The sequence below is a fragment of the Littorina saxatilis genome, linkage group LG13 (assembly GCF_037325665.1).
Source record: "Littorina saxatilis isolate snail1 linkage group LG13, US_GU_Lsax_2.0, whole genome shotgun sequence".
Classification (NCBI taxonomy): Eukaryota; Metazoa; Mollusca; class Gastropoda; order Littorinimorpha; family Littorinidae; genus Littorina; species Littorina saxatilis.
Window position 1 is genome coordinate 40,962,094 of NC_090257.1, and position 26,256 is coordinate 40,988,349.

At 43.1% G+C, this 26,256-nt stretch overlaps 2 protein-coding genes across 5 annotated transcripts in view; both read left to right on the plus strand.

The window, feature by feature from the left end:
• LOC138945757 (phospholipid scramblase 1-like) overlaps nt 1–26,256 on the plus strand; it is a 52,476-nt gene that overhangs the window by 1,194 nt on the left and 25,026 nt on the right. For 2 of the 4 annotated variants that reach the window (XM_070317260.1, XM_070317259.1), the window contains exons 2-3: nt 13,386–13,472; nt 16,907–16,942. In XM_070317260.1, coding sequence (XP_070173361.1) covers nt 13,415–13,472; nt 16,907–16,942 — 94 coding nt within the window. In that variant the 5' untranslated portion in view covers nt 13,386–13,414. Of the gene's footprint in view, nt 1–13,385; nt 13,473–14,759; nt 14,787–16,906; nt 16,943–26,256 lie in introns of all 4 variants that reach the window. The other 2 variants (XM_070317261.1, XM_070317263.1) reach the window with 2 other exon arrangements.
• On the plus strand, nt 14,990–16,131 carry LOC138946147 (RNA-binding protein FUS-like). The gene is given in 2 exon segments (XM_070317655.1): nt 14,990–15,039; nt 15,600–16,131. Coding segments are annotated over 2 exon segments (582 nt in total).

Sequence of the window (26,256 nt, forward strand, 5' to 3'; positions counted from 1 at the left end):
TGTGTTGATGCATGTTGTATGGAAAACTCGAAAGTTGACAATTGTAGACTTCTGCAACTGCAAGTGTGTGTGTGTACATGTGTAGAATAAAAGCCGGTGTGTTTGTGTGGGTGTAAGTGTGTACCTGATCGGATGTTTGGGTGTGACAGAATAGATTACAGGCCATTAGTGACTCACCCACTCCCACTGCCACAGATGGAGACCTGTATCACTATCAGGTCTTGCGCAAGTTTGTTAGGGTTGTGTTTGCACTGAGCAGTGCATTCTTGTATCACCAAGACCTTGACTCATTACAGTATGCACTAATTTCTGATCTTTTTGTTTTAACTGAATTGCATTATCACAAAATTAGTCATTCAATGACAATTTTGTGCATGATAAATGTGTTTACATGAGCACATTGTGTGTGTGTGTGTGTATGTGTGTGTGTAGGTGTGTGTGTGTAAGTGTGTGTGCATGGCATGTGTGTGTTTCTCGTTTTTTTTCTCTCTTTCTCTGTCTCTAACTCTCTCTCTGTCTCTTTCTCTAATTAAGTTATGTATCTTTGTCTCTGCCTGTCTCTCTGGCAGGGCCGGACCAAATGAGCTGTAAGGGGGGGGTTCCTCCTTTTTTGGGGGGGCAAATCAGCGAAGTGGCGAAGCCACAAGCGCGCGCCTGCTTGTCCGGGGGCATGCTCCCCCGGAAAATTTTTGAAAAACGGTTAAAATCTGTGCAATCTGGTGCATTCTGGGCCTTGTTTTGAGGGTTAAGAGCAGCATTGTTTTGGTGCTAAAACTAGTAAAAGTCAAAGCAAGGTACATGCTTTTTCCAGGGGTGGGGTTCCGGAACCCCTGGAACCCCCCCCTGGGTCCGGCCCTGCTCTGGTGGTTACATGACTGCCTGTCATGCAGTCTCTCTCTCTCTGACTCTCTCTCTCTCTCTCTCTCTCTCTCTCTCTCTCTCTCTCGGTAACTTCAAAGCGAAGGGGGCCGTTGTTGCCGACCCCTCCTGAGCATTCACTGCCAAGCCGTGACGAACACCGCAACCAGCAGACTCATCGCGGAACAGGACAGCCGAGTCGCCAACATGACCAGGGACCGGGGCATATGTTGCGTACCAGCCCTCTACGCCACCCCCACCCACTCCCTCACCAAGAACAGCGTAACACTCCCCCGTCTTATGCGCAGCGGACCAACGACGTCTCCACACTGCACCATTCCAGCGACCCAAGCAGGCAGTCAGACCCTATCCTATGCCTCCCTACGTCTGGCACTACGCACCCCCCCCCCCCCCCCCCCCCAGTCACCCCCGCGTGACATGCTTCCTCCACCATACCTGCTTCAGACACACGGAAACTCAGTACCACCCCACCGTGCATACGGTCCCATGCCCACACATCTTCAACATTGTTTCCCACCCCCCAACTACCAGAGCTACTACAACTCGGATAGGTGTACACTTGTGTAATTAGTCAAGTGGAGTGAATTTCATGGGTGTGACAACTATTTCTGGATTATTCTTACATGTGTGTGTGTGTGTGTGTGTGTGTGTGTGTGTTTGTATGTGTGTGTGTGTGTGTGTGTGTGTGTGTGTGTGTGTGTGAGCGCATGTGAGAGTGAGCGTGTGTGTGTGTGTGTGTGTGTGTGTGTGCGGTAATAGAAAATACAGCATTATTAGCGTCATCTGCCGTGATGGTAAAACTGTGCATATTTGTGTACGATTGTGCTACTGCACGAACATTACCCTTGTGAAGGTGTGAGCATGATTTCGTGGCCTTTATCCTCCTGATCGATCTTTGTATTACCTTCGTTTTTACTGTGCTCTGCTTCAGGCTGTCACAGCAACTCTTTAACAAAGAGACGAGAAGAAACATTTTCTTGTCTTGCTTGAGACAGAGACTCGGTGTGTGCTTGCTTCTTTACTGTGCGCCTCTAATTGGACAGGCTTCAGCGACAGCAGTGTGTTCGGACGGTCAAGCTATTCGCCCCATTCATATTATATACTTTGAAAGCGGCTGCTGTTACTAGGCGACACATGTGTCAACATTGACTCCTATGACAAGTGCTTTGTGTTAGACTTGTTTAGAGTCTATTACATTAGTTTCGTTGTCTTAGTTTGGTTCTTTATTATCATTATAAACGGTAACATTACCGTTTTCTCTTTATTTTCCTGTTTTCTTGTGCTAATCTGCCATTCGTTTTTTTTACTTGTTTATTGTTGCTTTCGTTGTTTTACTTAGTTTGTCGTCCGGAATATTTCCTTGTCTCTTTACTAGTTATTCTACGCTTGACGTTGAGTTTCTGCCTTATTTACCTATTGTACCTTATTGATAACGTCATTGTTTGACACGTTGAGTTTCTGCCTTATTTACCTATTGTACCTTATTGATAACGTCATTGTTTGACACATTGTGTTTCTAAATTGTTCTTTCTTGTTTGACACATTTCTCTGTTCCTGCGAATTTGTTACAGATTGATCAAGAGATTTCAGTAAATATCTCGGACTATTTAACGTTCAAAAGCCAGAATACTGTTTATGTTCACAATGAATAGCTGTCCACATTTATGGCCCAGAAAAGAGGGTCTTCGTGTGGGCCACCTTAACATTAACCATGCAATTAACAAAATGAATGACGTATCTAGTATGCTTCTGGTTCAAATTTTCACATTTTTGGATTCTCAGAGTCACGATTATCTCAGCAGATTTCGGATGCCGATGTAGCTATTCCTGGTTATAACATACTACGCAGAGACCCACAGCAAAGTAAAGAAACTGGCTTGCTTCTGTACGTAAGTGAATCAGTTAGCTATACAAGATTAACACACCTTGAGCAGTTTGTGGAGTCGGTGTGGGTAGAAGTTAAAATGAAAGGAGCACCTCCACTCCTCATAGGTTTCTGTTATAGAAATCCTGTAGAGAGAGCAAATTGGTCGGATAATCTTACGCAGATGTTAGATGCAGTTTTACTCGAATCAAAGGAAATAATGTTATTGGGAGACTTTAATATTGATTTGCTTAAAGGCATACTAACGCACTCCCGTGTTTACAAAGTGTAGTTTGCCCACAATCGATGTCAAACGCACCATAAGACCCTATAATGACGATACGTCACCATGCGCGGACCATAATACATGCATTACAGCTTGTTCTAGCCTCTGAAAAAGTGAGGATGTCAACAAAGCCGCGGTGTTCTCTCCCTTGCATCAACGTTACATGTGTTGCCAAATCTATAAATAGGACGATCCAGATCAAAATGAAAATTCAAATATCTCAACATTTAAGGGGTCCTAGACCACAATATTTTGCAGGGAACTTAATTTAGTCTGTCTCCAGCTGTTGGTAAAGCAATTAGCGTGTATAGTCATCGAGTACATATGGCTTTAAGCAGAACAAGCTATGGCTAGATATGCTTAACCTCTATAATCTCAAACAGATATATATATATAGTAGACACCCCTACAAGAGTCACAGCATCTACAAGTACTTTGATAGATCATATTTATGTCACTGATCAACGTAACATTGTTGAATGTTGTGTTCCCGCCAGTGGTTGCAGCGATCATTTCCCTATCTGTCTGACGTGGTCGAGAAAGGGTGTAAAAATTCCAAAAGCCGGTCACAAGACAATAAAATACAGATCCTTTTCTAAATTCAACGAAGACACATTTCTTCACGACCTCTGTAACTCCTCCCTCTCTGATGTAATTAGATTACACAAACGAGCGTTGAAAGTAGTCTTATTAAAGAAAACAACCCTGAATGAATTAGACTATATAAACTCAGGCATTCTCCCTCTGAAGGCAAGACTTGGCTATAATAAATGTACCCTTATGAGCAAAATTATCACTGGATGTGTACCTGAAACTTTACGTACAAAATTTACCATGAATAATTCACGTCAATTTATGAGATTAAACACTCCTATTCCTCGGATTGACCTGTTTAAGTCCAGTTTAGTGTATTCAGGTAGCAGTCTCTTGAACTCTCTTCCAACATTCCTGAGGCAAACTACCAGCACTGATAGTTTTAAAAGCAGATATTTGTCTTATGTAATGAAGTCAAAGTAAAGGATATTTGTCTTAAATGGTATTCAATTTTTGTATTAAACATGCCCCTCTCCTCTTTATTGGTATAAAGTACACAAACCCTTTTCGAATGAAGGGACTAACAAACCAACCACTACATGTATTTAGATGTGTGATGATCTTAGCAATGTCTTGCTTGTTTGATTGATTTTCTTTAAAAAGTAATGTATGGATTAGAGCATGATGTTGAGAAAGTGCAAGCTGCACTATACCACTTAATTCACATCAATCAACTCGCAATTTACCTCAATGCAATGCATTTTGTGTACATATGTATAATGTGTTTTCACTTTAGTTATCTGTTAAAATGTAGAATTTTAGTTTTCTATTTTCTATTTTTTATCCTATATTTTTATTTCATTTTTGAAGTTAGTCCCTCTTTAGGGTGAGGGCTGGATGTAAAAAAGCAGACCACTGCTTAATCTACTACCCTCGTTAAATAAAGAATTGTCATTGTCATTGTCATTGTCTCTCTCTCTCTCCCCCCCCCCCATCCCCCCCCCTCTATCTCTCTCTGAGTCTGACTCTATGCACATGTACTGAAGGATCAGGAAACTATAAGACTTTTAATGAAGCTCAACTTGACCTCAGGGTCACATCACCTCAAAGTGACCACACTTTTGCTCATGCAAGCAATATTTATAAACAGTCCAGCCAGAAGCAGATAGACAGTTATGAACATGCGTCATTAAAGGGCTTGCATGATCATACACAGTAATAAGTCACATCTGAATGCTGGTAACATTAGGCCAAAAAAAATAATAGGTGTGGTTACGGTAACATAGCCAAAAAAAATAGGGTAGGAAGGTAGGCAATCACTTTTTTTTTTTTTTACTTTTTTTTTCTAATGTGTACAAATTAAACCTACTTGACAGGGAAATAAGTGTGCGACTCGGGCGCTTTCGCTTTCATTGCGTTTTCTGCACTCGTTTTCTTGTGTGTGTTTTTTTGTTGTTGACAAATGTAATAAAAAGTTATAGGGTCGGCCCCTAAAAATAGGGTAGGTCGGGTTACCGTAACCACACCTATTTTTTTTTTAGGCCTTACTTACGTTACAAGTGTCATCATTGGTACTCTCCATGCACTATTGACTGACTAAATGAGCTCTGAGGGGTAATATATATTTATGTTGAGGGGCATTGGTGTGAAATTGATATTTTATGCTTGGATTGATCCCATTTTCTGTCAGGAAAAAAAGGTTAACGCATCTATACAGAAACAATGTATTCTTAACAGCAGGCGGTCTTTTTTGCGATGAGTTTGAAGGTGTGAAGTTGCTTGTGGAATGAAATAAAATTATGTTGATGTGATTTATCATACAAACATGACCACACACAGACAGAGACAAATTACAGAATACTGTGAATGCAAACACATACATGTGTGGACACATTCACACGTAGATACATTCACATAATACATGTACACACAGACTAGAAGTAGAACACACTCACACAGTATGCGCAACATATGGTACCAGTAACAAGCACCCTCAGAGACACGTGAAAGTGGCCTGTTTGAGTGCTTTTTCATTCACTTGTCCGTACCACTGCTCTATTGATATTATGGGCAATGATCATTCCTGGTTATTGTCAGTTCAATAGTTGTGTTCACTGAGTGTGGAATGACGGCAATGATCATTCCTGCCAAATTGTCGGTTCAATAGTCGTGTTCACTGAGTGTGGAATGACGATCTCGGCGTCACACTTGAATGACTGCATGGCGTTCAATGACTGTGACTGATCTTGCTAAACTTTCTTTGCTTGGCTGGTAATGTTGTCTTTGTAACCCATTGCTTGAATCGGACATTCATGCTGATGACTAGGAAAGATTCTTTATGCATTAGAAAACTAATGTCCCCCAAAAGCAGCATATGGCTTCAGCGGGTGTAAAAGCGGCCACATGATACACATAAAAACTCACTCGTGCAAGAAACAAATGTGTACGTTGGAGTTTCAACCCATGAAAGCAGAAGAAGAAGAAGAAAACTAATGTGTACTTTAATACTTCATTATGATTGCAACTACAGGGAAAAATTCAGTCCTGCCAAAATAGTTAGTTTTGTTTATTTTGTTTGTTAACACTCCAAAAAGTACCCGGTAATGGGAACATGAAAAACTGATTGCTGCCCCCAAAAATGACATTACAGAAAACAAGCCACTGGTAGTAGACCAGTTCTGGGACATAATCTGCTTAATTGCTGGCCCCTGCGCAGAGAAAATTTTACCCTCTTTATCTATACTGCGCTGGCTGCAAAGTCCCTCCAGTGGGGCTGATGGGGTCTATGTCGACCAAAAGAGTGGGATTCTCTGTAGGTGGAGTTCCTGGAGGGGGATTCCCTGTATACAGGGAATCTCACAGGGTGGAGTTTTTCAATAAAACTTGCAAACCATACTCGAATTTTTAAGAAATATCAAAAAAGATTGAAAAACATCAAATTCTACCGATGTCGCCAAGCATCACGTGACTTTCAGCGATATCAGCGACATGCTACAGGAACTAAATCATGTGGTATTCCCTGTATACAGGGAATCCCCCTCCAGAAACTCCACCTACAGGGAATCCCACTCTTTTGGTCGACATAGACCCCATCAGCGTGGGCCTGGGAGGTGTTTTTAAACAGGCCAGGCACTGGTTTTCCCTTGACTGAGACGTTAACTAAGCCTTAAGCCACATATATATGGCATATTGTGCAATATCAGGACCTATTCAGCAAATTTGGTGCTGCAAGGGACTTGAGAGGAGTAAGGTGAACAGTACTTGACTTGACGGCCCACTCGGACACGCTTACTGCCTGCAGACAGTTATAACTTGCCTCGTTTTACTGCCTGCAGACAGTTAACTTGCCTAGTTTTACGGCCTGTGGCAATGCTCTCACACTACTATCGTCCTCGCAGATTCAGCTTCCATTCAAGTACTTTTCACAAATACATGACAATTGTCTCTCCTCGCACTTAATGACAACAGCATTGTTTACTCCTCTGAGGTTCCTTGTGGCATTGCAGACTTTACCACTAAGTGTTGTGTTGCGCAATGCAACATGAAGCTTATATAAGGCTAAGTTAACGGCTACTGCAAGTGGCTAAATTTCTCTATTATACTAGGAAGTTGCACTATACTGTGGAACCTGCCCTGGAGACCACCTCTCCATAAAGACCACCTGCCCATTAAGACCACACCAAAGGATCCCCGACGGGTTTTACGACTATGTAAATCACCTGCCTAAAGAGACCACCTGTCTAAAGAGACCACTTTTGCTCAATCCCTTGGGTGGTCTCTTTAGACAGGTTCGACTGTAGTTGACCCTCCCCTCTCCCAATGTGTATGCCTCCCCTCTCTCTGATTTTCTCAGATTTGTAACAGTCTTCAAAGGCCATGGTGGGGGGGGGGGGGGGGTGGTCAGTCAGACAAGAGCAGCATCACATGGTCATTGACAGTGAGTGCATACAAATTGCTGACCCATTTTTCCACATATATGCATGCATTAACAGGAGGCCTCAATGCTCTGTGAGGTCATGCCAAGATAATCTCCCACCCTTTTATAACCACCGTCAAAGCCTTTTCATGCCTGCATGGTGCTCTCCTTGAAGCCCAGTGCAGCCGAGAGTGTTAGCGTTCGATAAACGCATTGACGGATAAAAACATTGACTGCTCGGTGTGTCAGCTGTTGCCAAAGCAGACCTGGATACTAAGGCTGTGTTTTTATTTGCTTTAAAGATCCTACCGTACGTCATCCGATTATTCAATTCTGGCTGCATGCTTCCTTTGTTACAGTTTTATGTCACAGTTTTGCGCATTTAAGATCCTAGGCTTTCTCAGAAAAAAAAATTTAAACAAAATAAAAAGATAAAAAAAAAAATTTAAAAAAATCTCTGCGCTCAGAACTGTACCCACGGAATACGCGCGATATAAGCCTCATATTGATTGATTGATTGATTGATAGTGTAATCAATATGTAAACGGGCACGAAACTCATGAACATACCGGCACGGTTGGCCTAGTGGTAAGGCGTCCGCCCCGTGATCGGGAGGTCGTGGGTTCGAACCCCGGCCGGGTCATACCTAAGATTTTAAAATTGGCAATCTAGTGGCTGCTCCGCCTGGCGTCTGGCATTATGGGGTTAGTGCTAGGACTGGTTGGTCCGGTGTCAGAATAATGTGACTGGGTGAGACAATGAAGCCTGTGCTGCGACTTCTGTCTTGTGTGTGGCGCACGTTATATGTCAAAGCAGCACCGCCCTGATATGGCCCTTCGTGGTCAGCTGGGCGTTAAGCAAAAAAACCAAAAAAACTCATGAACATTCTTCTACTTGAATGCTACTATATTTGATGATAGGATTTGGAAAGTAAGTTTTATGATAGGTTCTCCTAGTTAATTTTGCTGAGACTGTTCGTTATACTTGTTTTAATCGGATTTGGATTTGCAGTAAATTAGTAATTGAATCAGTGATTTACTAGTACATGTAGATGTGTCTGATTTCAAGTATCAGACTGTCACTAGTGGATCATTCAGGTCATTTACAGCTAATGATCACTGTTTGATTAAAAGATTAAAAAATATAATTGCTATGGGTGTGCACGTGTGTGTGGGAATAAATTCAATAACTATTAACTATGCTGTGTGTTTGGCAGAGAGAGATCTGTCTTTCGATCTGTCTGTCTTTCGATCTGTCTGTCTGTTTAACCCTTTCGCTGTCCGTAGGACGTCAGCTGACGTCCTGGGTGATTTGCTTTATCGGGCAACAAACCATTCAATAAAAATGACAACAGAAGGGGAAGAAAAACAGCAAACAAACAGTGTTTGTGTGTGTGCTGTATTTATTGTAAGTTGTTCGCTCAGGTAAACACAGGTAATGCTTTCTAAACAAATATTTCCTGGCAGCGAACAGGTTAAGTATCTGTGTGTCTGTCTCTCTGTCTATGTATGGGTGTGTGTCCGTGTATGTCTGTCTTCGTGAATAATGGAAGTGTCAGGAACTGCCCTATCATATTGGGATGAGGTTTAAGGCTTGTAAAAACAAATATACAGTGGAACCCCCCTTTTAAGACCCCCCAATTTAAGACTTCCTCCCTTTTAAGATCTTGTATTTTCGCTTTTTTTTCATAAGCCCTAGCTGTAAATTTACCCCCATTTTAAGACTCCCTCCTTTTTAAGACCTGATTTTCTCAGATTTTTGGAGGTCTTAAAAGGGGGGTTCCACTGTAACACAAAGCTATGGTCTGTGTTGACCGTGTGTGAGCTAAATGAACAGAAGTGAACCATTCAAACTTAAGCGGCTTTCATGTCACTTCCTACAATGGCACTGAAAGTGAAAGGAGCTTTGAGCAACTAACAATGATGTGAACTTGGAATGTGCCCACTGGGTTTTGTCAAGAGTTGTATACATGCTTTATTGAATTAGGCTCATAGTACCGTTAGAGTATGTGTACTTTGACTGAAGCAGAAGAAATAGGTTGACATGGTGGGTGGGGCCGGGGGTAGGAAAGGCTGCATTATTTGGAAGGGTTATATTAATTGGGGTGGTGAATCTTGAAAGTTAGTTTCTCAAGTCAATGAAGCTAATTTTGGAGATTATATCAATATATGGCAAATGACCTTCTTGCTGAAAATGCTTTTGTTTGAACAAAATTCTGTTGAGAGTTGGTTTAAGGTAATGACACCAAGCCTTTCATGGAAGAAAAAGAATAGTTTTCTTTCTGACCCAGTATTGAACTTGAACTTACTACTAGATAATAAGCTCCTTAGAAGATTTCGCAATATAGATTGTGGTTCGTTGTGTGTATAAATAGAAATTACAAGACATTGCGGTGCTTGTGTAAGTACTGTGCTGTGTGCGACTCAACTCAATGTGGGGTGATCTATGTTTGTTTCATATCAAGCTTTTCAATCAATACATGGCTGTCTGGCTTGGAAAAAAAAGAGTTGTGTTTGATTATATAGCAACTACAGTTCTCTGCAGCAGTTATACTGTAGTCATTTCTAAGCTTGTTAATTTAACGTTAGGGGTTGTACGTTTCTGTTTCAAGTATTTCATGGTGTATTTTGCATTTATTATTATCTTGATGGTGCTGATACTGTGTTGTGTGTGTGTGTGTGTGTGTCATGTGTGTGTCGTGTGTGTGTCGTGAGTGTGTTTGTGTGTGTGTGTTTGTGTGTGTGTGTTTGTGTGTGTGTGTGTGTGTGTGTGTGTGTGTGTGTGTGTGTGTGTGTGTGTGTGTGTGTGTGTGACCCCCCGCGGGTTAGGGGGAGTCCCATATTGGTTGGGACGAGAAAGAATTTACCCGATGCTACCCAGCATGTCGTAAGAGGCGACTAACGGTTCTGTTTCTCCTTTTACCCTTGTTAAGTGTTTCTTGTACAGAATACAGTGGAACCCCTCACAACGACCCCCCTCTCTAAGGACTACCCTGCCACAACGACCCCCCTCTCTAAGGACTACCCCGCCACAACGACCCCCCTCTCTAAGGACTACCCCGCCACAACGACCCCCCTCTCTAAGGACTACCCCGCCACAACGACCCCCCTCTCTAAGGACTACCCCGCCACAACGACCCCCCTCTCTAAGGACTACCCTGCCACAACGACCCTTTTTTTTTTTAACCTATGTGTTTCCTTATATAGTTGTCACCAGTGTAGCGACCACCCCGCTCTAACGTCTAAGGACCGACCTAACAGCTTGTGTAACGACTTTGTCAGACAAAGCCAAGACTCAGTCAGCGTAACGCATCACTGACAAACCGGTTATAACCAGTTATAACCGTCTTGCGTAAGCAAAGGCACTAATTAACCGCTGAGAGGTGTGATGGTTGGGTGGGCTGAGTAAACATCACAAACCAAGCATCGAGAAAACAAACTCACGTGACCAACACACACCGTTCAATTCAGTCAGAATAGACAGTCTTTGGACAGAAGAGCAGTGGAGATCGACATGGCGTCTACAAAGAAAAGAAAATATTTAACTCTCGAAAATCGAGTGAATGTTGTGAACAGACACACAAAGGGAGAAACTGCCAACGCGATTGCAAAAAGTCTAGATGTTGTGTTTCTTGTACAGAATATAGTCAATGTTTGTAAAGATTTTAGTCAAGCAGTATGTAAGAAATGTTAAGTCCTTTGTACTGGAAACTTGCATTCTCCCAGTTAGGTCATATATTGTACTACGTTGTAAGCCCCTGGAGCAATTTTTGACTCACATGCGAAGCAAAAGTGAGTCTATGTACTCACCCGAGTCGTCCGTCCGTCCGTCCGTCCGTCCGTCCGGAAAACTTTAACGTTGGATATTTCTTGGATACTATTCAGTCTATCAGTACCAAATTTGGCAAGATGGTGTATGATGACAAGGCCCCAAAAAACATACTTAGCATCTTGACCTTGCTTCAAGGTCAAGGTCGCAGGGGCCATAAATGTTGCCGAAAAAACAGCTATTTTTCACATTTTTCCCATTTTCTCTGAAGTTTTTGAGATTGAATACCTCACCTATATATGATATATAGGGCAAAGTAAGCCCCATCTTTTGATACCAGTTTGGTTTACCTTGCTTCAAGGTCAAGGTCACAGGAGCTCTTCAAAGTTGGATTGTATACATATTTTGAAGTGACCTTGACCCTGAACTATGGAAGATAACTGTTTCAAACTTAAAAATTATGTGGGGCACATGTTATGCTTTCATCATGAGACACATTTGGTCACATATGATCAAGGTCAAGGTCACTTTGACCCTTATGAAATGTGACCAAAATAAGGTAGTGAACCACTAAAAGTGACCATATCTCATGGTAGAAAGAGCCAATAAGCACCATTGTACTTCCTATGTCTTGAATTAACAGCTTTGTGTTGCATGACCTTGGATGACCTTGACCTTGGGTCAAGGTCACATGTATTTTGGTAGGAAAAATGTGTAAAGCATGTGAGTCATATGGGCTTTGCCCTTCTTGTTTTATTAGTGCTTTTGTGACAGGAAACAATTAACAAGTGGCTCTATCCCATCTCCCCCCTTTCCCCTATCCCATCTCCCCCCTTTCCCCGTCGCGATATAACCTTGAATGGTTGAAAACGACGTTAAACACCAAATAAAGAAAGAAAAGAAAGAAAGTGTGTGTGTGTCATGCGTGCGTGCATGCGTGCGTGCGTGCGTGCGTGTTAAACAAGAGGTTGAGATGGTGAACATAAAATTCAGCCTATATATTTGCCTTGTTGCGTTAGTATCAGGATCTTGATTTAACCTAAATGATCCTGCTACAGGGTTTCTGCAATCTAATATTACAGTCAATCTGTCTGTGATGACCGAGCTCCCAATAGACTGACCAAAAGTGGCCATCATAGACATGTGGGTGCTATGGAAAGGTGAAGTACATAGGGGGAAAACTGTCGTTAGGATCTTTTTGGATGGTCATTGTGGGCAGGTTGTTGTTGACGAGCTAGAAGTGGTCACCAGGGCAGGTTGTTGACGAGCTAGAAGTGGTCGCCAGGGCAGGTTGTTGACGAACTAGAAATGGTCGCCAGCTGGGCAGGTTGTTGTTCAGACGAGCTAGAAGTGGTCGCCAGGGCAGGTTGTTGTTGACGAGCTAGAAGTGGTCACCAGGGCAGGTTGTTGTTGACGAGCTAGAAGTGGTCGCCAGGGCAGGTTGTTGTTCAGACGAGCTAGAAGTGGTCGCCAGGGCAGGTTGTTGTTGACGAGCTAGAAGTGGTCACCAGGGCAGGTTGTTGTTGACGAGCTAGAAGTGGTCGCCAGGGCAGGTTCAACTTTACCTAGAACAGGCAAAACAGATCTTACAAAAAAGGGCGTAAGAGCAACTTGTCAAACTTATTAACACAGTGATCACTCTATTTGGTTGGGGAAAACGGTCAAATCGAATAAAAACCAAAATTACAGACCAGTTGGCAATTTCATTTCCGATATTTTGAAATAAAATACCCAGTGAAATACCGGAAATTTCCTGTAAACACAAACACTGATTACCGTAACTCATTTCCTCCTGTATTAGAATCCTCAATTCACCCCAGCCTAGGGGAAGCTGCACTGATAACAACAAGGATAACTATCACTAATTAGTGTGTTGTGGAAAAAAGGTTGCAATTGTGAAAGTATTACATGTCATGTCTGAGTCTGAATCTGATGAGATACGTTGCTGCATCCAGATAACTGGCGTTGGTGTATACTCCTTTAGTTGAATTAACATTTTCTAGTTTCACATCTGAAATTGTCTTTTATACATGCCATTGACATACGTACCTTCCACTGTTCTCTCGAAAACTTCTGCTCTAATGTTGTAATAAGTTTTACTTCAATTTTCACCATATTTATTTTTCCCAACTTTTCAGGTAATTAACGCAGCAGTCATCGAATCATTATGAGTGCTCCATACCCCACAGGAGGCCAGCCAATCTCCATGCAGCCAACCGCTGGAGGTATGTACGCCCGCACTGCCAGAGCGTTAGCTCAGCAGATTTGTTGATTGCTATAGTCATGTCAGTTCCTTCTGCAACAGGCATGAGAATGGGCTAAGTTCCCACATTTTGAAGCTCCACAGATTATTTTTGAGTTCCCCAGATTGCACAATTTTGCACATTCTTTTTGCAAAAAGAATTCCTCGGGTATTGCGTGGGGCATTACTATTTTACAATTCCGCGATCTCATGCCTGAAATACTTGTGGCTGGAAGTATGTACAGTCGAACCCGTCTATAACGACCACCCAAGAGACCTAAAGAGGTTGTTCAAGACGGTTATTGTCGCTATAGAAAGTGAAATGTAAAGAAGAAAAAGTCACATGGGATACTTTGGAGTGGTCGTTGTGGGCAGGTGGTGGCTTAAATTTGAGAGGTGGTCGCAAAGGCAGGTTCCACTGTACAGTCATTAAATTGTCAAACGCTGCAATGTTGTCAGCTTAGCAGATTTTGACTAAAACTTTGCTGCGCCTAAGACATGGTTATTCATTCCGGTAGTGATGGACTGGAGTGCATCATTCTGTATGTCGAGCGCTGCCACGTCACATTCAGCTGAGATCTAGGGGGCCAAATAGCTCAGTAAATGGTAGCGCACTGGATTTGTGATCTGCGGTTCACAGGTTCGAACAGGGCCGAGACGGACACGTGTCCATTTTATGTGCAGACTCAAAGACGCTATCCATGTTCCATCCCCGTGTCAACAAAGTGGCACGTAAAAGACCTCGGGCATTCTGCAGTGCAGGTGGCTGATTACACCTAAAACACACATGTACAAACACCTGGGTAGCGCGGCTCTGTTGCTGCTAGCTTTCCACTGGGAGGAAGTGACCCGAATTTCCCAGCGATGGGACAATAAAGTAATGAAAAGGAAAAGGAAAAAGAAAGATTTACCTACTTTTCGGACTATAAAGCGCACATTTATATTCAACATTTGTGAGGTGTTTCTTCTGACACATATCCCAGTTGTTCAGACTGTACACCCACAATGACCCTCATTCTGCCCTGAGTGTTCATTCAGGTTGTTTGTAGAGGTTGTCTGTTTGTGTCAGTGTGTGCGTGTGTTTGTGTGTGTGTGAGTGTGTGTGTGTGTGTGTGTGTGTGTGTGTGTGTGTGTGTGTCTGTGGGTGTGTGTGTGTGTGAGAGATAGAGAGATAGAGAGATCGAGTATCCATTCTGTCTGTTTGTTTTTGACACGCTGATTTGAAAGGTCATAATCGCTATTTGAGTCGGAATGTTGAATTTCTTTGCAGGTCAATTTTCACCAGTTGTAATGCAAGGTTTGGATCTTTAATTGCAAGTGTCTGCATCTGACTGTATCAATTTTTCTCTGTTCATGGAGTGTGTATTTGTCTGTAGCTGCTGGATACCGGTGATTGACTTTAAATGTGTTAATGTAATAGACACATTCTGTGAATAACTGTCGGGGCATTTTTAGGACATGGAAGAGTTTTACCCCTTGAAAACATTGAGGCAAAGAAGCATGGCTGCTAATATATCAGTGGTGGAAAGTGACCTTGGGGAAGGTCGATAGTAAACTCTCCGGAACATAGTGTTGAAAAGTAAAAGATAAAATGAAAGTAAAGGATGCAATGAAAGTAAAGGATAAAATGAAAGTAAAGGATAAAATGAAAGTAAAGGATACAATGAAAATAAAGGATACAATTAAAGTAAAGGACACAATGAAAGTAAAGGACACAATGAAAGTAAAGGATACAATGAAAATAAAGGATAAAATGAAAGTAAAGGATAAAATGAAAGTAAAGGATAAAATGAAAGTAAAGGATACAATGAAAGTAAAGGAGAAAGTAAAGGATAAAATGAAAGTAAAGGATAAAATGAAAGTAAAGGATGAAATGAAAGTAAAGGATAAAATGAAAGTTAAAAGGAGAAAGTAAAGGATAAAATGAAAGTAAAGGATAAAATGAAAATAAAGGATAAAATGAAAGTAAAGGATACAATGAAAGTAAAGGATACAATGAAAGTAAAGGATACAATGAAAGTAAAGGATAAAATGAAAGTAAAGGATAAAATGAAAGTAAAGGATACAATGAAAGTAAAGGATACAATGAAAGTAAAGGATACAATGAAAGTAAAGGATACAATGAAAGTAAAGGATAAAATGAAAGTAAAGGATACAATGAAAGTAAAGGATACAATGAAAGTAAAGGATAAAATGAAAGTAAAGGATACAATGAAAGTAAAGGATACAATGAAAGTAAAGGATAAAATGAAAGTAAAGGATACAATGAAAGTAAAGGATACAATGAAAATAAAGGATAAAATGAAAGTAAAGGTTACAATGAAAGTAAAGGACACAATGAAAGTAAAGGATAAAATGAAAGTAAAGGATACAATGAAAGTAAAGGACACAATGAAAGTAAAGGATACAATGAAAGTAAAGGACACAATGAAAGTAAAGGATAAAATGAAAGTAAAGGACACAATGAAAGTAAAGGATACAATGAAAGTAAAGGATACAATGAAAATAAAGGATAAAATGAAAGTAAAGGATAAAATGAAAGTAAAGGATAAAATGAAAGTAAAGGATACAATGAAAGTAAAGGACACAATGAAAGTAAAGGATACAATGAAAGTAAAGGATACAATGAAAGTAAAGGATAAAATGAAAGTAAAGGATACAATGAAAGTAAAGGATAAAATGAAAGTAAAGGACACAATGAAAGTAAAGGATACAATTAAAGTAAAGGATAAAATGAAAGTAAAGGACACAATGAAAGTAAAGGACACAATGAAAGTAAAGGACACAATGAAAGTAAAGGATACAATGAAAATAAAGGATAAAATGAAAGTAAAGGATACAATGAAAGTAAAGGATACAATTAAAGTAAAGGATACAATGAAAGTAAAGGATAAAATGAAAGTAAAGGATACAATGAAAGTAAAGGATACAATGAAAATAAAGGATAAAATGAAAGTAAAGGATACAATGAAAGTAAAGGATAAAATGAAAGTAAAGGATAAAATGAAAGTAAAGGATAAAATGAAAATAAAGGATAAAATGAAAGTAAAGGATAAAATGAAAATAAAGGATAAAATGAAAGTAAAGGATACAATGAAAGTAAAGGATAAAATGAAAGTAAAGGATAAAATGAAAATAAAGGATAAAATGAAAGTAAAGGATAAAATGAAAGTAAAGGATAAAATGAAAATAAAGGATAAAATGAAAGTAAAGGATAAAATGAAAGTAAAGGATACAATGAAAGTAAAGGACACAATGAAAGTAAAGGACACAATGAAAGTAAAGGATACAATTGAAATAAAGGATACAATGAAAATAAAGGACAAAATGAAAGTTAAAAGGAGAAAGTAAAGGAGAAAATGAAAGTAAAGGAGAAAATGCATAATATAAACATAATGAGTGCTCCATACCCCACAGGAATGGATCCAATCGGCATGCAGCCAAGTGCGGGAGGTATGTATGTCCAGCACTCCCACAGCGTTACAGCTGGCCAGATCTTTTGCAAGTCTCAGTCATGGCTTTTGCTTCTGTAAAACGCACCTAACTTCTTCTTCTTCTTCGATCATGGGCTGAAACTCCCAGGTTAACTCTTATTTTTTGCATGAGTGGGTTTTTACGTTTATGACCGTTTTTACCCCGCCATTCAGGCAGCCATACACTGATTTTGGGGGAAAACGCACGTATAAGAGCTCAATATTTACTGCTATGCCATTGATTGCTTGTCCCCATTGATCAGCAGCAAGTGTACGTTTGCCTCGATGATTTGAAGGGTTGCCGCTCATCTTCCACAGCCAATGAAAACCCCACCAGTTATTTCTCCACGTCGTCTATTATATATACCTGTACAGTCATATCTTTTTTCCATCCCAGTCGCGATCGCCTCTCTACATTAAATAACATATTCTTACTCCGAATCACATTAGCATTGAGTCACCTGAGATGCTTATCACTGAAAAACGCTTACCCGGCTAAAAATTTTAAAGGGAAGCAACCCCATCACCAAAACGAAAGTGAAAGTAGCTTGGTAATGGGCCAGCACACTGGGAGTTACCTCCCATACGGGTGTGTGCCACGTCACTTCCTCTAGGAACACGTGCCTATTCTCATACGTCTTTTTCACCTCGGAGAGGACGGTTCACTTTTTGACGCTCTGTGGCTGACCTTGTGTGTTTGAGTGACACCCGCCGGCCACGTTACCCAGCTTTTCTGCTCGCCTTGCCTTCAGTTTGGTGAGCTCGTTCCCGTTTGTTGTTGGTTGTTTGCGCTGTTTTCGTTACTGTACGTTGTCCGTTTTTTGCGGACTTGTGTGTCAGTGACTTGCGTGTTTCGCCATTTTGTTGTGTGAGTTAGTTAGCTAGCTCGTATGACTTTGCTCGTAGCTCTGCGTGCCCCTTTCTGTGTTGGGCAAGTGTAGCTATAGTATTTTGTTGACGCGAAAGTGTGTGTGTTTACTGCGTTTTCAGTCGTTTAGACTTACGTTTCAGTAAATTTTTTCGCGTTGCCACGTGTTGTTGACCGGCGTGTCAGTGACTTGCGTGTTTCGCCATTTTGTTGTGTGAGTTAGTTTTCTGGCTCGTGTGACTTTGTTTGTAGCTCTACGTGCCTCTGTTTTTGTGGGGCAAGTTTAGCTATCGTATTTTGTCGACGCGAAAGAGTGTGTGTTTACTGTGTTTTCAGTCGTTTAGACTTACGTGTCAGTAAATTTTTTCGCGTTGCCACGTGTTGTTGACTTGTGTGTCAGTTACTTGCGTGTTTCGCCATTTTGTTGTGTGAGTTAGTTTACTAGCTCGTGTGACTTTGTTTGTAGCTCTACGTGCCTCTGTTTTTGTTAGGCAAGTGTAGCTATCGTAATTTGTTGACGCGAAAGTGTGTGTTTTTTACTGAGTTTTCAGTCGTTTAGACTTACGTTCAGTAAAATGTTTTCGTGTTGTTTACATGGATTTGACAGCATGTCTGATGCAGACAAGCGCTGTGGCAAGTCGGACCCCAAGGGGAAATTTAAGCCTTAGGCTTCTTCTTAAGCAGTTTTACTTGTACAGACCAAGAACGTAGCACTTTGTTGTCTGTACCTATTTCGGCGCCTTGCGCTGTTACTACTTCTGCTATCTTTTGCGGCGCCTAGCGCTACTGTTACGTCTGCTCCGGTTCTCTACTACGGAGACTTCGTCCTCGTTTTTAGCACCTGTACAGGGTGCATTGGTTCCTTTCTGTTTTAGACACTGGTTCCGGAAATCCGCAGCTTGGTGCAGGCAGAGTTCCAGCGTTCCGTCGCCAGTTGTTTGGCGTTTCCGGCATCTGGCAGTGACGTCCGGGCGTTGGCTTCCGTGTCTTTGCCTTCCTTTTCCGGTTTGGAGCAGCGTCCTCCCTCTTCAGCTGCGGCTGGTAAGCAGAGCTGGTCCGATAGCCCTCGTGAGGCGCCTGGACGTTCTCTCTCGGGAGACAGCTCTTTCGCTTCGGGTCACGACCGATACCATGCTGATCTTTCATTTCCGGCGATAACCTACGAGGCCCCGGATTTGATCGAACAGCGGCGGCAGTCGGTTTCGGCTGCCGCATTTCCGGCACTTGCCGGAAGTGATGATCCGTCCGCTCCGGCACGCTACGGCGGTCGCGGCAGGATGGAGTATTCACTGACTTCCGGTCCTTCCGGATCGCGAAGTCAACCAGTGCAGCCTTCGTTTCCGCATTGCGCGGTTCCGTTGGCTACACTACCGGCTCTCGCCGGAAGTGATGATCCGTCCACGCAGGCACGCTACGGCGGCTGCGGCAGGATGGAGTATTCACTGACTTCCGGTCCTTCCGGATCACGAAGTCAACCAGTGCAGCCTTCACTTCCGCATTGCGCGGTTTCCGACGGCTACACTTCCGGTTTCGGCCGGACACGCTGCTTCCTCTTCTGGTGCTTCCTTCCGGATACCAATGGGTGGATTCCAGCGTACGCCTTCTGGCCATTTAGTGCCTAGGCTTGAGCAGGCATCACTCCACTCTGATGGGGGAGTGACGTCAGCTCATCCAGCTCCGGTTTTTCCGGATAGTCGTCCTGCCTACCCTTTACCTTCACAAGGTTCTGGGCTGCAGGATGATGTTCGTGCACAGGCATTTCCGGTTTCCGGTTTGCCAGGGCATGCTTCTGCTTCCGGAACTGGTGTTTTTGGTTTCAGTGCAGCCTTCCCTTCCGCATTGCGCGGTTCTGTCGGCTGCACTACCGGCACTCGCCGGAGGTGATGATCCGTCCACGCAGGCACGCTACGGCGGCTGCGGCAGTATGGAGTTTTCACTGACTTCCGGTCCTTCCGGATCACGAAGTCAACCAGTGCAGCCTTCATTTCCGCATTGCGCGGTTTCGTCGACTACACTTCCGGTTTCGGCCGGACACGCTGCTTCCTCTTCTGGTGCTTCCTTCCGGATATCAGAGGGTGGTTTCCAGCGTACGCCTTCCGGCCATTTAGTGCCTAGGCTTGAGCAGGCATCACGCCACTCGGATGGGGGAGTGACGTCAGCTCATCCAGCTCCGGTTTTTACGGATGGTCGTCCTGCCTACCCTTCCCTTCACAGGGTTCTGGGTTGCAGGATAATGTTCGTGCACAGGCATTCCGGTTTCCGGTTTGCCAGGGCATGCTTCTGCTTCCGGAACTGGTGGTTTTGGTCATGGTTCCATGTGTGACTATTCTGATGCTCCATCAGTGGTCAACGAGGAGTCTCGGGGCGTGTTTCCGTCGAAGCTCAAGTCTGTTCTTGACATCGCGGCGGAAGTAGCGTCTCGTTTTTTCCCCGAAGGGGTGGTGGCTGCGGACTCTTCCGCTCCGTTCGATCCTTCGGCCATGGCGGACTTCCGGCCGGCACAGGAAGATGTTTCTTCCTTCCGGTTCGCCGAGTCTCCGTCAGTGGCTTACCAACTTTCGCATTCGCTGGTTCGTCCAGCACATGCGGGGAGTGGCGGCCAGTGCCTGTTCCGTTACTGCTTCCTTTTGGTCCAGTTCCGGAATCAGCTCAGCAGTGGGTGGCGTCGGCTTCTCAAGCCTCTTCCTTTGTGCCTACGGGCAATAGGAAGCTTAGCTTGCCCACTCAGAGCCAGAGCTGGCTGGCGTCTTTTGCACTCCCTAGGGCTACCCTTCCGGTTCCCCGGGAATTGCTGCCTCTTCTGGCTAAACCGATCAAGCTTGATCTGGTTCTGCCGGTTTCTGAGGCTTCCCTCCTCTCTGCTGAGGAGGTTGGACGTCGGCAGATCGAACTGTCCTCCGTTGCGGAGACTCTTGTTCGGACTCTGTATCGGGCATTGATCGATTCGCTGGTTCCTTTCACTCTCAGTGAAGAACAAAATGCGGACGATGTCTCTGCGCTTTTTTACCGCCTTGGCCAAGGTCAATGAGGAACAATTGCGTCTTTCCTCTCTACAGTACACCCAAGCGGTCCTCTGTAGGAGGGATCTCTTCCTCTCGCAGTCCCAGTTCACGGAGCTGGCTACTAGGGAGACCTTGAGAGTCTCCCCGGTCTCAGAGGAATCTCGCTTCTGTTCTCTGGCAATGGATGCCAGACAGAAGGAGATTCAGTCGAACAAGGACAGTCAGTTCCTCGACTTCACTCTGCAGGGGGTGAAACAGTCTAAGCCTTCTAAGCAAAAGCAGGCTCAGACATTGTCGAACCTCAAGCCAGCTCAGAAGCGGCAGGCTCTGCCGGTCGCTCGTGGCGGGAAGAAGAGGAAGGCTTCGGGGAGGGGGTGTGGCGGCTCTGGGAGTAAGCCACACCCCCAATGAAGCGCTCCCGATCTCACCCCCCTCCCGCCTTCCACCTTGGTGATGGCGGGAGGCCCCTCCCGTGCGCTTTCTCGTTGGATGTCGGTAGTAGACAGCCAATGGATTGTGGGAGTGGTGAGATCGGGCTTCCGCCTGCTCTGGCGGGAGGAAAAGGCGCCTCTTACCCGAGTGCCACCGCGGTTCAAGCCCATCTTCTCGCAGGAAGCATGTTCCGTCTTGCAGTCGGAAATTGCCTCCCTGGAGCAGAAGGGCGCGGTGGAGAGAGTTCGGGTCCATAGCTCCCTGGGATTTTAGGGCGTCTTTTCGCTGTTCCCAAAGCGTCAGGAGGACGGCGTCCCGTGTTGGATTTATCTCTCCTCAACACTTTCTTGAGTGAGATAAAAGACAAGATGGAGACGCCAGCCTCGGTCCGAGACTCTCTCCGCCCAGGAGACTGGGTGACCTCGATCGATCTCACGGACGCATACTTTCATTCTTATGCATCCGGCCGACCGGAAATGGCTTTGTTTCCGGTGGGGAGATCAGATCTACCAGTTTTGCGCACTCCCTTTCGGGCTGTCCCTCGCACCATGGATTTTCACCATGGTGGTGAGACAGGTCTGTGCACTGGTGAGGTCCTAGGGTATCCGCCTGCGGGCTTATCTGGACGACTGATTCATCATGAACCAGTCCCAGAGCGGCTGTTCGCAAGATACCCTGATGGTTCTTCGAGAATCCAACTTGTTGGGGTTCTCGATCAACCAGGGAAAGTCGGAGCTGACCCCGTCACAGACATTCACTTATCTGGGGATGTCTTTCGACACGGTCGCGTGGACTGTCCAGCCTTCTCAGAGAAGGGTGCACAAGCTCCAAGCTCAGATTTGCTCCACTTTGCCTGATGGCTTCCATCCGTCTGGACTTGGTGGCTCGCTCGCATAGAGCGTCCACCTCGTCAGTTTATGCTTCCCACTGGAAGGCATGGACTGCCTGGTGTTTAGCTACAGGGGTGAGTTCGGTGGCTCCGCGCTCTATTCAGGTCGCCAACCGCCTCTCTTTCATGTCTTCGCAGGGCGCCTCAGGCTCCTCGTTGAGGGTCCGGCGCTTCGCTATCTCGGCGACTCTTAAGCAGATCGGTCGGTCTGTTCGAGTCGGGGGCGTTATAGCTGCAGTCATTAAAAGGGCTGCTCTTAAGGAAGCGAAAGCTCGTTTGCCCGCTCCCAAGTGGGACTTGTTTTTAATCCTGGAATTCCTACGTTCTGCGGATTTTGAGCCTTTGTGCGAGGCCATTCTGTTCAATGTCACTCGCAAAGCGCTGGTTCTTCTTTTGTTGGCAACGGCCCGACGGGGTAGCGAGGTCCACGCCCTGTTGGGTCAGCCTGGAGATATCTCCTTTTAGTCGGACGGTTCCGTATTTTTGCGTTTCCGGCCCGATTTCCTGGCCAAGAATCAGTCTCCGGGGCAGGCCTCTCCGCTGGTTAGAGTCAAGGCTCTGATCAGCGCGTTGGCCCCGGATGACCTTGATTCGGTCAATTGCCCTGTGAGGGCTCTTCGTCTGTACTTAGCCCGGACTCAGCCGTTTCGGTCTAGTTCTCAGAAGTTGCTGTTTATCTCGCCCTTTTCTAGGCGCGAGTAAGATTTGTCGAAGGTATCGTTGGCCCGGTGGGTGTCCTCGCTCATTAAGCAAGCTTATGAGTGGAGTCGCACAAAGAGGGGGGGGGGTCATGCCCTCCTTGCCACTTGACTCGGCCCGAGCCCATGAAATGAGGGCGTGGGCATCCTCTCTGGCAGTACTGCGCTCCAGATGTCTAGAGGAGGTGCTGACAATTGCGTTTTGGCGTTCTGAAGATGTTTTCTTAAACTTTTATCTTCGGGACGTCTCGGCTCTTCGACAGGATGGCTCCAGAGGCCTTCCAGCTCTCATAGCAGCAGGTCAGTTCCTGTCCAGAACTTGATGGTGAGTTTTGATTCATTTCTAGCCCACCGCCTTGTTGATGTTATCTGCTAATGTGATTCGGAGTAAGAATATGTTATTTAATGCAAAATTTCCTAGATAAATTTTCATTTAATTAATATACTTACCCGAATCACATACTGTATTCCCTCCCACCTGCCCCGCGTATGGTTTTAAGATTTTTAAAGCCGTATGAGAATAGGCACGTGTTCCTAGAGGAAGTGACGTGGCACACACCCGTATGGGAGGTAACTCCCAGTGTGCTGGCCCATTACCAAGCTACTTTCACTTTCGTTTTGGTGATGGGGTTGCTTCCCTTTAAAATTTTTAGCCGGGTAAGCGTTTTTCAGTGATAAGCATCTCAGGTGACTCAATGCTAATGTGATTCGGGTAAGTATATTAATTAAATGAAAATTTATCTAGGAAATTTTGCATTATAGAGGCTACAGCTATTGCTTAGATGGGACGTGAGCTTTATATGTGACATTGATAGTTAAAAGTACTAACTGCTGTTGAACTTGATTAATACAAAAAGAATTTAAAACAAGTCGCGTAAGGCGAAATTACTACATTTAGTCAAGCTGTGGGACTCACAGAATGAAACTGAACGTAGTCCGCCGCTAGTGCAAAAGGCAGTGAAAGTGATGAGCCTGTTTGGCGCCGTAGCAATTGCGCTGTGCTTTACTGTACCTCTCTTCGTTTTACCTTTCTGAGCGTGTTTTTCATCCAAACATATCATATCTATATGTTTTTGGAATCAGGAACCGACAAGGAATAAGATGAAATAGTTTTTAAAACGATTTCGGAAATTTAATTTTGATTATAATTTTTATATTTTTAATTTTCAGAGCTTGTTTTTAATCCAAATATAACATATGTATATGTTTTTGGAATCAGAAAATGACGAAGAATAAGATGAAATTGTTTTTGGATCGTTCAATAAACAAATAATTTTAATTCGAAGTTTCCGATTTTTAATGACCAAACTCACTCATTAGTTTTTAAGCCACCAAGCTGAAATGCAATACCAAACCCCGGCCTTCGTCGAAGATTGCTTTGCCAAAATGTCAATCAATTTAATTGAAAAATGAGGGTGTGACAGTGCCACCTCAACTTTTACAAAAAGCCGGATATGACGTCATCAAAGGTATTTATCGAAAAAAAGAAAAAAAACGTCCGGGGATATCATACCCAGGAACTCTCATGTCAAATTTCATAAAGATCGGCCCAGTAGTTTAGTCTGAATCGCTCTACACACACACACACACAGACAGACACACACACACACACACACACACCACGACCCTCGTCTCGATTCCCCCCTCTATGTTAAAACATTTAGTCAAAAAAGAAAGGTGTGTTATAGGAACGTTTAGTTATGACAAAACAAAACGTTACGGTCACTGATCTTCGACCTTGCGGTCTTTTAAGTGAACAGACAGACCAACACTTATTATAAAAAAAAAATTAAAAAATGAATAAATTAGTGTTCATTTGTCTGTGACCACTTAATTAATCGTTACGATATCATTCCTTTCTTGTTTTTTTATTCAAAATTTTGGAATGTTGGCAGTCGATTTGTTTTTGGATTAAAACAAAAAGCAGAGTGTATGCATATCTTGTACTGAGATTCTGGTAAAACAATATGTCATTAAATGTAAAAAGCAGAGTGTATGCATATCTTGTACTGAGATTCTGGTAAAACAATATGTCATTAAATGTAACAATTCGTCGCTAAAACCTGAGATGACCATTTCTTCATTTTCTGAAAAAATGTGACTGTTTCAAATGAATTAAACAACTGGGGATGAATGTAATTTGATTTTGAAGATTCATTTAATACTTAAACATTCATCCTTATTTTCCTACAAGTAGTACTGTTCGTGTGATTAAAACATTTTTTTCTGGATATCACTTTTCAATTTCTGATGAACTTGTTGACAGAATTTTTTTCTCAGTAGATACAATAATTTGTATATGACATTCCCTGACTCATACAAAGTCTGTAACTTAATCTTGATATATTTATGCTTTAAGTGATTGTGTTTGTGTGTGTGTGTGTGTGTGTGTGTGTGTGTGTGTGTGTGTGTGTGTGTGTGCGTGCGTGCGTGCGTGCGTGCGTGCGTGCATGCATGCATGCTTGCGTTTGTGCGTGTTGGGGCTGGGTCATGTCATGCATGCACACAATGAATGGCCCATTGTACTTTGAATCGGATCGAGGGCCTTGGCACAATTATATATTTGCCTGTTAACTGATTTTGTGCATGTGACCATAAATGATAAGAAGAACACAGTAATCTGAAACCTGAATCTAGAAGTGCATCGAAAGAAAATGTGAGCACTAATCAAATACTAAGAATTAAGAACGTTAAATTAAAAAAAAAAAACAAGCTCAAAGTATGTTGAGAATGATTGTGAAAATGAATTGTTAGTTTTATCTCTTATATGCCTTAGCCAAAAGTATTTTCACTTGACGCTTGCCTTAAATAAGTCCCAATGCAGTGCTACTATGTAAATTGATACTCACTATACATGTACTGGATTGTAAAATACCGTGCTGAGATTGAACTTGTAAAGTTTGCTTTGTGTGGCCTACATTTGATCATCAGGTTTTTCCGCATTCAGCTTGAAGTACGGTTTGGTCTCTATATATTCCTGTACAGACAATTTTTCAAAAGCCCTAAATGTGCTGTTTTTTATGTATCATTTCTCAGTTTAAATTTCATTCTATTTTTATACTCATATATCACCAGGAAACAAGATTGAGGAGGGGGTTGGGGTGTACTGGAAGGCAATTTTTTGTGCCAGTAAAACTTACATTCACTGATTCAGAGAAGAAAGGAATGCATAAGATTTGAAGTTGTGGGATTTTAATAAACTGATTTTTGTACATTCACTGATTCAGAGAAGTAAGGATTATGCACTTTTAACTTTTGAGTTGTGGGATTTTGATAAACTGATTTATTTTCCTGACCATTCTTGTTGTTTCTCTTTGTTAAAATACTGTGTAAATCTTCCTTGTAACTCTGGTTTAACTTTCATGTCTGTATGCAATGGCTCTTGTTGTAGTTGTGTTAATATTA